The sequence below is a fragment of the Strix aluco genome, chromosome Z, assembly GCF_031877795.1.
Source record: "Strix aluco isolate bStrAlu1 chromosome Z, bStrAlu1.hap1, whole genome shotgun sequence".
Lineage (NCBI taxonomy): Eukaryota > Metazoa > Chordata > Aves > Strigiformes > Strigidae > Strix > Strix aluco.
Window position 1 is genome coordinate 27,558,887 of NC_133971.1, and position 13,187 is coordinate 27,572,073.

General features: G+C 41.9%; 1 protein-coding gene across 3 annotated transcripts in view; it reads right to left on the reverse strand.

Moving 5' to 3' along the window:
- Window positions 1-4,758: 4,758 nt before the first annotated feature.
- ARHGEF28 (Rho guanine nucleotide exchange factor 28) overlaps window positions 4,759-13,187 on the reverse strand; it is a 100,353-nt gene continuing 91,924 nt past the window's right edge. For all 3 annotated transcript variants that reach the window (XM_074813014.1, XM_074813013.1, XM_074813015.1), the window contains one exon: window positions 4,759-5,832. In XM_074813014.1, coding sequence (XP_074669115.1) covers window positions 5,672-5,832 — 161 coding nt within the window. In that variant the 3' untranslated portion in view covers window positions 4,759-5,671. The remainder of the gene's footprint in view (window positions 5,833-13,187) is intronic.

A 13,187-nucleotide genomic window follows, 5' to 3' on the forward strand; every position in this document is an offset into this window, starting at 1 on the left:
CTTCCTTCACCTTCAGCATTGACACTGTTCAGCCTTCATTGAGATACAAGCTGTTTTGCTATTACTCAAGCATCAGGCACTTGGAGATAATTTTCTGAAGTCCATGCCACCTTGCCAGTTCACCTGGTGGTTGCACATGGGTTTAAAATCAGACCACATCTGGTCATGTGGGACTCTGCAAAGGAAAGCAATATCAGCAGAGAGGCAATTTCACTCCTCCTGATATTTTCCTTTTCACTGACAATTTGAGTACATCATGCTGAAACCTTGCTCCTTACACATACGGGACATCAGTAGCATGTACTCAACAGCATCAAAAGCTGTAGAGAGGTCCCAGAGGATGAGAATGGTTACCCTCCACTTTTGCTGATTGCACAAATTTGCTGATTGAAAGCAGGAGATGCTCAGTCAGTGCTATTAAAGCTATTTTTGTCTCTTGGCTGCCTTTGTATCTGGATTGGGCTTGGTTTGATGAGTTTATAACTGATCTACAACAGCTTGTTGTAGCATTCATTCAGCAGTGCTAGGACAACTATGTACATGTAGGAAAAGAGGAAAACTTTAATTTCAGGTGAGGAATTACTTTAACTAGGAACGACACCAATTTCTCATGTTTCTTGCAGTACTCAAGAGGAGCACAAGTAGGTCTACAGCTTGACCTGAGCATCCTCAATAAGCTAAACAGAGAATGCAGGTATCCTGCTTGTTCACTTGAATAGGAGGGCAAGGGACTCACGCTGGTCTTGATAAGATGTCTCCAGTTCATGGGACCGTTCATCCATGCAGGCCTTTGTTGTTAGTGGTAACCTGGGTTAGTGGAAGGTTCACACCACTGCATATCTCCTGTAGGCATGGTTTGGCAGTTTTATAGAAAGCTCATAAGAAAGTTCCCTTTAGTCTGTTAAGCAGCCCCCATAGGAGAAACTCTTTGTTTCAACTTCACCGTCACTGTTGTAAATATCTGATCCTCACTCCATATGGCACTGGATTTAAAAAATATGGCACCTAACCAGTCCTCAGATTACCAGTTTAACAAACAATAAGTAGTGTGATAATTACTGGGTTTTTTTCTCCAAATAAAAAAGTTTGTTCCATGAAGGAGCCTAGAAAACATACCATAGTAGGGGACACTCTCTCTGCCTTCTGTATATCCAGAGTGCCTTTTGCATGTTTCTTTTCTCTTCTCCTGGTCTCCACCCAGAATATTTCAAGACCCAATCTCAGAATTTGGTGGATGTTGCAGACCTCCCTGTGTCAGAGCCCTTCCATGTAAGAGATGGCAATATCCTTATCTGAGACTGCAACTGAATGAGCGAGAAGAGGAAGAAACTTCTGCATAGCTGATCCCCAGCATAGGAAACATAGCTCTCTGTGTATCTGGGAGCCAATTACTGACCTGGGTAGAGCTGCTGGCAACACTGCTCTGTGTGTCAGTGAAAAACACTGACATTCCCAGATGACATATCTGGACCATTTCACCACCATGGCCCACAAAACACTTGCAAGTTCCCCCACAATCCTCTTAGTCTTTGGTGATCTCTTGATACAAGCCGCCCAGTAGTCTATTGTCTGATGCACTTTTGCAGAGCAAAGGGCTATATTAACAAGAACACTTTAGATTAATGTCAGTATGGTTATCCTTTGAGGCTTTTCCTTTATACCAAAAAAATAAAACACTAGTTTCACATCAGCCTGCCAAAGGGAGCCTTTATACAAAATTGAAGCCATTGAACTCAGGCCATCCTCACAGTCTTATCTCAGAACTTTGCAGCAAGTGAGACAGGAAAACCTTTTTTGGAGGTTAACATGTAGCTGTGCTTATGATTAGGATAGCCAAGAATATTCACAGTGACTTCGGCAGTGCTTCTACATACAGATATTTACTAGGGATGAGAAAACAACAAATACATCCATTTACCTTGGCAAAAAAAGTCACAAAGTGACTGCAATTCCCTAAGAAAGAGCAGACATCCAACCTGTTACAGTGCTCTAATGGCCCACAATCTATGCTGTTTCTACCTCTGTAATATAAACTGGGCACAGTGAAGGCTTTGGATGGGAAGGTTTTGGGGTTGGAATTCTTTTCAAATAGAATATTCATTAGAAGGTATCTGAGCAGTCACACTATTTCCCCATTTGTCATCAAACGCATAAGGAAAACTGCCTCATCTGCAACTCTTCTTTGCTTTCAAAATTCAGTCAGAGCAAGCTGTACATGCTACTTACCACAGCACAGCCTCTGCTTTTCTCTGAATGAACAACAGCATGAACATGATTTTACCAGTGTTATGGCACATTACTTCAGAATTTGCACTTACTTGATTAAGAAGCAGTGAAAAATCTTACTCATTTTTTTAGCCTAAATGGGCGGCATATAAGTTAATGCAGCCCACAGGGCACTCTAAGTAAAATGATTCATGTTCCTTACATGGCAAGTATTAACAGATTTTTTTTTAATCACTTTAGTAAACAAGCTTTGGGGAGTTTTGCTGAGAGCCCAATCTGTATTTAATGTAGGTATTTGAAAATTACATGGACAAGCTTTGTGAAAAATCTCTTAAAAATGCAGCTGTGTTGTTTACTTCTAACAGCAGCCAAGTGAAGCATTTGTTCTGTTTTGACCTCATTCTGTAAATGACTGAATGCATAAATCTAAGGTTCTGGATCCAGCCCACTGTAAGCTTGATCCCTTCATGAATTCCTTCTTTACCATTTTTACAGATTTGCTGAAAAAAGCTTTGTTGGGAGTTTCCCTTAAAAATCTCTCAAAGTTGTCAGATACAACAGCTTTACTAGAATACCACAAAACTAAGGAGAAAATGATGATCAAAATCTAAGTATTACAGTAAAGAAATCCCCCCTTCACTAGATGATGAAAGAAAGTTAAAAAAAGGAAAAACAGAGAGAAAGCTCAACCCAGTGCAGTGGAGATTTGCGGTACAGCAGCTGTTCCTTTAATTTAAACACTGAAATGAATTACTAAATTCGATTTTGAGCTTTCAGAGGCAAGAAGCCTTGAGAAGCACAGCAGAAAGAAAACACAATATATGGAATGAGTTAAAAATAAAAACAACATGCCTTGCAAATAAATCCACTTCAAAACAATGTAATAAAGGTGAAGGGGAAAATTTCTGAATATATTTTTCTAATAAAAAATAAGATGAATCATTAATATATGCCTGACAATGACTGAAAATGGAGTTTAGCAACTTCTCTGCTAAAACGGCTGAGTCTCATCGGGGTTGCATTTAAATTCTGCTATGTATTAAGAAATGCCTAAATAATGGACAGAGTTCAGGGTGCATAATACATCTTGTTATAAAGAACACCTGCTGAGACCATACTGGTCTATAGTTTAAACATTTTCTACAATTAAAATACCTAAATCTAGAGGCCATCTGTTTCCTCCCTTTGCCTTCTTTGAGTGCCAGAAGTTTTACTGTAAACACAGGTGAGCAAAATAAGATGCTGCCTGATGTTAGGGGACTCAAGGAATTTGCACAACAGCTGAAGTCCCAGCCAGCCACTTTTCAACTCCCAGTCCCTCAAATAAAACTGATGAGAGAAGCAGTATCCTCTCTTCCTCTCCCAGTGGCAAGATGTTTACATGGGAATTCCCGCACCAGGCTGGGACACCAGCTATCCATCCAGCAGCTTGGATTTGACAGTAAGCAGTACCAGATGTTCCAACGAAGGCGTAATAAAATGCAGAGAGAGTAATTGCAGAGAAAATAACTCAGTTTTTCCCAATTTCCGGCTGGTCCCTGCAAAATGCACATATTCTGGGACATACTACATCCCAAGAACCTGGTCAGGCTATTCAGAAATTTGCCAAAAAGCTGTTCTGATGGCAACCCTGAATTTATCGCTGACTGGTATAATAGAGAGGCTGTGGAGTGTCCTTACTGTACGACCCTTAAGAGAGGTTGGATTCCCATTTTCATTTTAGTCTAACTGTGAAAAAGAAGGTAAAACATTTCCAGAAATTCTAAAAGGGTTTTTTCTCTTATAAGGAGACATATTAAAGAAGTGCTGTCAGGTGAGCAGAAGTCTTGAAGGCTGGAAATAGAAACCAGAAAATACATCTGCAGGTCCAATCTTTCCCTAATAACACTGGCACACCAATTAATACCAGGTAGGAATCAGGTCCTACTCATCAAGAATGTCAGTTTCTCAGTTCTTAGCCCAAGACACCAACTGAACAGTTAGTCTAGTAGCCCAGGAAGACTCAACTCAGAAAGCTCTGCTTTTGAATATTCCCAATAGCACAGAAGTTCCTGGAAGAGAATCCTCTGCATCAAGAAATGCTTGCTGACAAACACCTGTCTAGAACTCTGGCCCCTGCAAAAGATTTTCCACAATGCAAGGCTTAAGGTAAAATGAAAACCATATGATGCTTGGGCCTTATCCAGACCAATGGGCAGGGGCAATCCTGTGCTCCTCTGCTCCATGAGCTGGGCAGATGTGAAGCAGCGCTGATCCAGCAGCTGTGCAGCTGCATCTCTGCTGCACCACTGCCAATGCTGTCAGCCAAACTAAGCAGCACCTGGCCAGTCCAGAGGACTGCTCACATCTTCTTGAATAGACACATCCTTGGTTTTTCCAGCTGTGGTGCCTGAAGCACAGCTTTGGCTGTGCTGGACCAAGGCAGGCACATCTGTAGCAGGGCAGAGTGTGAAACAGGCAAGGAGATTTTACTTTTTTTGCCTTCTGATTTCAAACTTCTCTGGAGGACCTGACAATGAATTGAAGTTACAGTTTTGCAGAAATGCACAGAATGTTTATTCAAGTCAACAGAAGTGTACAAATATTTCTGAAAGACAAAAAGGCATGAACAGGTCCTGGCTTCTTACTGCCTAACACACTGATGATCCCGTGAACCTAAAAGCAGGAATCTAGCTGGCTTCTACATGGGAAAGCAGAAGAGTTAACTAAAAGCCTACTATTTTTCCCCTTTCTTTTCTTTTGATCAGTGAGATGGCTTCATCTGGTAAATTTTAATGTGTAAGGGCACTTACTGAAATGAGGTACAGTTATAATACAATAACAAACTGATTTACACCATCTCTGCACAGAAACTGGCAGTAGTACCAAAATGATGATAAGCTTTGGGACATGAACAAACACTTACAATTATGCAATTAAGTTGAGACCATAAAAAACATCCTCTTCTGAGCAGTTCCTGAGCCAGGGGATAAGGAAAACAACCCGATAGTTAAGGGTTCACAGCACATTTCAGCAAACAATATAGTCATCATTCTTACATTGCTATATGCTCATGTTATATCACAACTTTTAGAAGGTTAACAATCCATACTCTGAAATCTCAAATAACAGGCCCATCTCTCTTAGCTTGCCCTTTTAAAAAGAGGACTCAAGAGAAAATCAACACTATCTTTCACAGTTCTTGGTGACATCTTTAAAGTTCTAAATTAAGTCTCCTCTGCTACCCATTGTTTCTCACAAAGCATTTGAAATCATGTCATAAATTAAAGATTATGAAACAAAGGCTTCAGAATAACTTAAGCATTATATTTATCATGGGGAAAATCTTGCACTGAATATTAAATACTATCCTTAAAGCCATTTGGTCATACAGAGCAACTATGGACATTCAGAAAAGCAAACACAGTTATATTTCCAAAGTGCTACCAAGATTAAAAAAAGAGCCTCAGAGGTAAACAATCTTCTCCTCTACTCTGCCTCCTCCTTCTGCATCTTGCAGGCTCTCAGGCTGGTGGTCCAGCAGCTGTGCTTCTACCCCTGGCAGCTGGATGGGTGCCTGGTTTGGAATGCTTGTCTGGGGACACTGGGTCTGTGATGCATTCAGATCTGTAACACACAAGAGAACGACATTTCACAATCGTCTTCTGCCATGCCTGTACCATCGTAAAGAGCAAATTCTGACTTTTTCATTAGCACCATTTCCCAGTTTGCTGCACCTGTCTAGAAAGGAAAACACTGCTATATTACAAATTATACTACAGCCTGGTGAGAGGTACCTTACCCAAACTTACTGAAATCTGTTCAAGTCTGTTCACTGTCATCCAAGGTATGATCACTGACACTATTTTTACAGTAAAAAAAATTTATAGCCCTACTTCACTAGCCAGACACGCAGTAACGGAAAGGCATAAATGCTGTCAGAGATGGGCTGGAGGGAAACATACAGCACATAATTAGTACTTTTATTAGTAATAATACAATTGTAAAATAATAATACAATTGTAAAACTAATAATAATACAACTGTAAAACTAATACAGTCATCACTGCACAGAATTTTATTTGCAAGCCTTCCTTTCACAGACAAAGAAGAATCAACTGAATAAACAGTTAAAAGTCTACTTGACTAACACTTGCAGTCTGTAACAGATGTATAACCATCCAGCTTTTTCTGCCAATTTATTTGCACAAACTACTCTATTATTGTCTCAATCCTTTAAGTGTGACATGGAGATAATACTTGCACTCAAACACTAAGAAATTATTTCACAAGGATCTTCATTTGTTATCTTTCCAATTTGCTCCTGCAAATGCAGAGGATTAGGTACTTGTTTTCCATCATTAAGCTCTGAAGGCTTTTGTGATGATCTGTGCACTACTTAAAAAAAAAAACAAACCATGGTTGGGTTTTCTCCTTAGTCAGCTCCCTGTACCCCTTCAGGCCTTTGGGAACTACCCCTTAGCAGCTGGCTTTTCTACATCTGTGTTTCTGCAAAGCAATTTTTACCATAAAAACAAGCTGCATAACAAGGGAGCGTGTATGCTCACACCTAGGGATAAGTAAAGTCCACAATGGACTGGCTGCAATACTTTTGGAGAACTAATTGGAGAAGCCTAATTACAAATTTGAAAAAACCCACAAAAAACATGCAGCTATTTCCCACCATCAGTACTATAATCTTGGCCTGACCAACCTCTGCTATTTCATCACGAGGGTTAACTTTTCAGTCTTCCTTCTGCGAAAAGGACTCTGCAGGAAGAAGGGGAGCTTGGCACTGCTCCCACAGCATGGGTAATGCCAGAAGCAAGCAAACCCAGCAGTGGGGTCCTTTGAGCCTCAGCCATTCATGCAGAGCACTGAAAAGACATTTCGTGCCTGCTCTGGTTCCTACTCCTTCTCACAAGCATGTGCAATGAAAATGTATTATAAAGGAGATATTTGGGGTTTTTTTTTTTGTTTGTGGGTTTTTTTGGTTTTGTTTTGGGCTGGGGTTTTTTTGTTTGGTTTTTTTTGGGCTTGTTTTGGTTTTGTTCTGTTGTGGGGGTTTTTGGGTGGTGTTTTTGTTGTTGTTTTGTTGGGGGGTTGCCTTTTTTTTTTTTTTTTTTTTACACACGATGTCTCTCTAACTGGTGGCAATTTAAAATAACACCTGTCCACATTTGGCATTCCCCCAACACATGTGACTTTCACCAGTCTTGTTGACCGAGGCAGGAGTTTAAGGCAAAACAAGCTTTTTGGCACCCTGCAAAGCCTAGGCTCCCAGACTGCTCCCAGCCACGGCCGTGTGGAGTGGTGGGAGATGCAACAGACAGGTGGGAACACATCCTATCGCTGCCTCTGCCTTCAGCACCTTCTCCTCTTTGATATTCACACAGCTGGGGGGAGCAAACAGGCTTTGGAGCTTCAGCTACCAGTGTATAAACCACATGTATGTTATACCTGCTGCGTCTATACTGCGAGAATGCAGTTACAGTAGCAGAGGCAAGGTATTTATACATAAATGTTGCTTGGTCATGGTGGGATGACACAGCATGTTAAGAAAACTAATCCCAAATTCCCTTTCTTTCACTGTTTTACACTGGATTTAAAGGATCAAGTTTTGGTCTTGCTGAAAATCCAGAGTAAGTCTTGACTGCAGACGAGTTATTTGCAATACATAACACAGCAGGATTTGACTCCCTAACTTACTTGAACTGCCTCGCTTTGTTAAAGATGACTTTTGCATTTATTTCTTTTTGATAGCCACATTAGAAAAATATTACAATTTGCAGTCTGATTTTCTTTATAGAAATTTGATAGTTCAGTTTTATTTATTTACTAAAAAAAGCCCTACCAGTGAAAGGTCCTCTAAACACTTTTATTTTGGGGTAATTTTACCCACATTAATATTCCTTTTAAGTCCTGTGAGTCTATTCACCTTAACAAAGTTATGCGCATAAGAATACCAGGCAGTAAGCACTTATTTGAAAGACATTTCCAAAGTTTATGAAGTACACAATTGGAGAAGCCTAATTACAAATTTGAAAAAACATGGAAAAGAGAGAAACACCTTACATGCAGTTATTTTCCATCATCAAAATTAAACAGTAATTGCTTCACCAATTAAAACAGTAGCTGTTTCCAAACCATTTCTCGTTAACTGTTACAACTCTAAGCAGCAGAGCTGAGCAGTGGAAACTGTCAGTGTTCTGGAAAAACAAATCACATTCTGTAACTATCAATAAATGATCTATCGGTAGTTTAGCTGCCCTTTTATTCTCCCCCCCCCCCTTTTTTTTTTAATTCTCTTGTATCGGGAGAACCTAAACAGCAGGAGAGCACCCAGGAGGTGAGAGCCCAGCTGCCACTGGGGTGATGAGTGGCTTGTTGGGCTGGAAATGTTGTGCTTAATCCAACTGAGGAGGGAAGGGGCTCGCTGTGGCCACACTTCAGGTGGCATTCAACACAGGCTCTGCCTAATAAAAGCACAATGTGTCCCCAAGGTCAACAGACTCAGCCTGCTGGTGGGGAGGGGGCCTGGTGCCATGCTGGAAGCAGCCACGCCAGAGACCAGCTGGTATCGCAGGCAACAGCACGATGCACCCCAAGAGCAGCTGCTCAGGGAGGGCAGAACTGCCAGAGTTGGGAATAACAGCCTCAGGTGAAGGGAGAGTGGGGAAAGGGGACCGATCCACCAGTTAGCACTGGTTCTTGTTATGCAGAGAGCAGCAACAGCTGCCAAGAAGCCTCCCCCAAAGTCCCTGGTGCAGCACAAGGAAACTGGATGCCCTTGGCCCCAAGCAGGAGAATGGTAGAAGAAATCCTCCTCTATAAATGATCTTCCAAATCAGGGAAGAAACCTCCAGAACCAGACTTGAAAGCATCAGCTGCTGCCCACTAAAGAACTCTTGAGAGCTGAGGATACTAAAAAAAAAAAAAAAAAAAAAAAAAGTTAAACAAACCAGTTATCCACGCAGACGAGGCAGAGGAGGGCTGACAAAGGGGGCTGCTATCAGAAAACTGCAGCCGGGAAGCTCTCCTGTGCTTTCCAGTCAGCCAGGGGACCCCCAGGAACCTCCTTAGCCCTTCTCTCCAAGCCCTCCTCTGCTGCACTGTGGCTGACAGTCAGAACTCGGTATGGATCAAGGTAAATAAGAACCACCGGCCTTTTATGAACCTCCTTCATTGTGACTGTAACTCAACTGCCAACATCAGCCACAAAATGAGTTTCATATTATTCCCTTTCTTTAAACTGAGCATTTTCTTATGCTTTCTTCTGCTCCCTTCCAACCTGCCGAGTGATGCTCAGGCAGGCCGTGTTCAGCTCAACAGCGCACCCACCAGACCGGCACCCACATCACCAGCACCCAGCAGAAGTGTTCCCACTGCCCCTACCTGAACCCCTCCTGCCTGGACTGGGCTCTGCCCGCTGTCTTGCTCCTGCACCCTGCACAGAAAGGGCAAGCAAAGGTGACTGTACCTGGCCACAGCCTTCCTCTTGCTCATTTATACCTACTTTCCTTCATATTTATATAAGGGCAGAGAATATTCCCAGATTTCCAAAGCTTTAACGAAGCTGAGCTGTACCTCAGGCCCTTCCATGAGGTCTTCTGTGAGAGTCCCAGGTCCCCACACCCTCCCACTTCTGCAGCAGCCAAGGGCTGTTGGCATCTCACCACATGCCAGCCCCTGGAGGTTATGTGCAAACTGAAACACCCTTTAACTGCTTCTCAGTTATGCGAAATTTATTTATCCTACAACACTCCAGGTAACTCTTTCCTAAAGAGCCAGAGCCAGATCCACAGCTGCACCATGTATACCCTAGACAAAACCAAACTGCAGACCAGAAGAATGAACTCTTTCAGTGTTGGGCTGGTCAAACTCCCCAGCAAAAGAAGGACATACTTGAGGCTGGAGACCAAACATTAGGTGAACTGTGACAGCACTTGCAACATTTTGGGGCCATGTAGCCTGTTCAGCCCAGCAGGGCCACACCACAGCGCAAAATACCACTTAAGTCCAGCTTTTTCTCCTTTTTATCTCAGCTGACACCATTTCATTAAATAAAGAAAACCCAGGCATTCACTGTTGTCTCCCCCATCAATTTTCTCAAAAGGACTTAAGAGTCTGTTTCTAACAAATTCGGGGGGGGGAAATCACAAATTGTCTAATGCACATAGACACATACTGCCAAATCCAACATTAAAAACAAATCTAATTTTTTCCCCGTTTTCCATGAGTGCAGCTCCAGTACCATGAGGATAGGTATCAGGAAATTGCAGAAAGACACTCCCCCAAAATAAAAATACTTTTCTAGCAACCTAAGTATAACAATAACAGCACACTGCAGGCCTGTCGTGCGTGGGGCCAGCTTTCACAGGAGTTTTTAAGGGGACCTCAGTTCTCCAAATGGGGCCTGGGTCCAAACTCGGAGAAAAGACAGCTCCTGGCTAAAAACATGCTAATGTTGTACAGGAAAGGAAAAAAGGTGGCATTCCACATCCTAACGACCATAACCTACCCTTCCTGTAACACTAAGAAACAGAATTAGTGGCATCACATAAACTGCTCAGAAGGTGAAGGACAAAGCAATGGCATTTGTAGGAACCTGAGATCAATACATACCAAAACAAACACACCCCGTGCTGCGGGGGCCAGGGGGGGTGCGGGTGGTACAAAAGCCAAGTAAACAACTCATTAGTCACACTGATTCTCACCTTCTGTCTGTTGTAATAGGATGTAAGCACTTCCACATCAAATATATGCCACGGATTTTCTCCTTCACCCGTCCTCTCTCCCCTGAGGATCAGAGCTCTTCAGGTAAGCTGGAGTGCCCACAGTGATAATTATGGGAAGGACAGGAAGGCATTATCAAGGCACTAGGAAACACTCCAGGCAAAAAAAACCCTGTCAAGTCTGTGTTTTTAATAGACATCCCCAGTTTTTCTCCTTCAGCTCTGACCCTTATTTCACAGCATCACAGGATAATTCAAAGTGGAAGGGATCTTAGGAGGCCTCTGATTCAAACTCTTCCTCAAAGCTGGGTCAGCTCTGAGGTCAGGCTGGATTGGATACCCTCCCTGCTGTTTATCAAAAAAAAAAAAAAAAAAAAAAGAAAAGGCGGGGGGGGGGGGGGCGGGCATGACGTTCAGGGGGGGGAAGTCACCACACGGATTTTGCAGAAACTGCATATATACACTAAATTAATTTGCAGTGACTTTCAGAGATCTGTGCCATGTTGGCCCTCTTTATGAAATAAAATTTCATTAAATCAGAGATTTATGCCACTTTTAGCAACAAATTTTAAAAATTCTCAAAACCATTACTCCTCTGAAAATAATACAGAGAGTTAGGTTTTGGGTAACAAGTTCATCCGGACTGACAGCTGACACATCAACTTCAGGCCAAAGCTATCTGAAATGGCAGAGCTGCTGTATTTAATCCCACCACCGGCACTCATGCATAATGCAAAGAACAAGTAGACACCTAAAGACCAGTGCTAAATCTACAGGGCCTGGGATATTCAAAGGAATTCAAGGGTAACATGCTCTCATTTGCCATTACAGTTCAATAGCAAATGGCAGCCCATAAGCTCCACTGGAAGTCCCCACTGGCAAATCCCACAGCACCTCTCTGTCTCTAATGATGCTCCCAGTGGTTTCCATGCAGATTCATTAGCAACAGCTGATTCCCCAGGGAACTCCAGGCACCTCCACCTCTCTTCTCCCTCCCGAAGAAAGGCACTATGATCAGTTTTGATTGCTTTTTTTAGTGCCTACTAAGACTGTACCAATTTGCTATGGATTTTCCATACCACAGGTTCAGTTGTTTATGGAGCTGATGGTTGGTGGGAGAAAGGGAACCTCACTCAGCAGCACTGGACCTGCTGGGGCAGCACAGCCCTTCTCCATGGAACAGCAGGACACCACTGCTGCCACACAGGTTCAGACCACTTGGTATACAAAATGGGTCTATAAGCATTGAAGATCTGAGGACAATTCCCAGCAGTTTCACTGGGAGTCAAAATCTCAAATACCATCGAGAAACCAGGCCTTCACACCTCAGTAAATCGGATTTCACAGCAGGAACTGGATTTGGTACCAGGTCTCAAAAAATACTGGGAAAAATATTTTGACCCTGAAGCTACACCAAGGAAAGGGGAGCCTAATCTATTTCCCAGCTGACTGAATAAGGCAGGAAATCAATCTGGGAATTTTAACCGTGCTATTTACTTTTAACCAGTTCAACCCTGTGAAAAGAAGAAGCTGCATTTCTTAGGCAAACAAGCACCTTTCACAAAAAGCAGATGAGCAATTAGGTCGTAATAGATCCTACCATAATTAGTCTTGTCTGCTTTTCGTGCATTTTTTTTGTTACAAGACACAGAACAGAAAGAATTCAAAGTCTATAACATCCATGACAAATAAGGTCTGCAACATAACTCTTCTTCATGTCTGTACTTTGGATTTTTGATCATGGTAAAATTACTGTAAATGCCATTATTCTGCATGTTTTTGTTCTTTGTTTACTTGTTGGCTTAGGTAAAACAACGCAATTCAGTTTTCAGGTTTTGCCTCATAATTCTTTAGATAAGTTTGGTCTAGAGAATTGGGACCAAATTGTTGGCTAAGGCAAAATTTATATTTATTCCACCAAAACTGCTTTATCATAAAGCTCCATAAGTGTTCCAACTCATGTATTTGACACTTGTCTTAAATATCTAGGTTTTGGAGTCATATGATGATGCAGCTGTCTTTTGTTTTATTAAAGCCCAGTAAACACACTATTTTAACACTGGTGTTATCAAAAAAAAAAATTTAAAAACATCTCAAACTCAAACACTGCCAGTGATAGCACTTTAAGTTCATAGCATGCCCCTAGGTTGAAATAATTTAAAATTTTAACCTACTTACATGGTTATGTATCAGTTATGTCAGCTTTAAAGCACACAGCTTCTATACTATTTTTGGCATGCTGTTTTT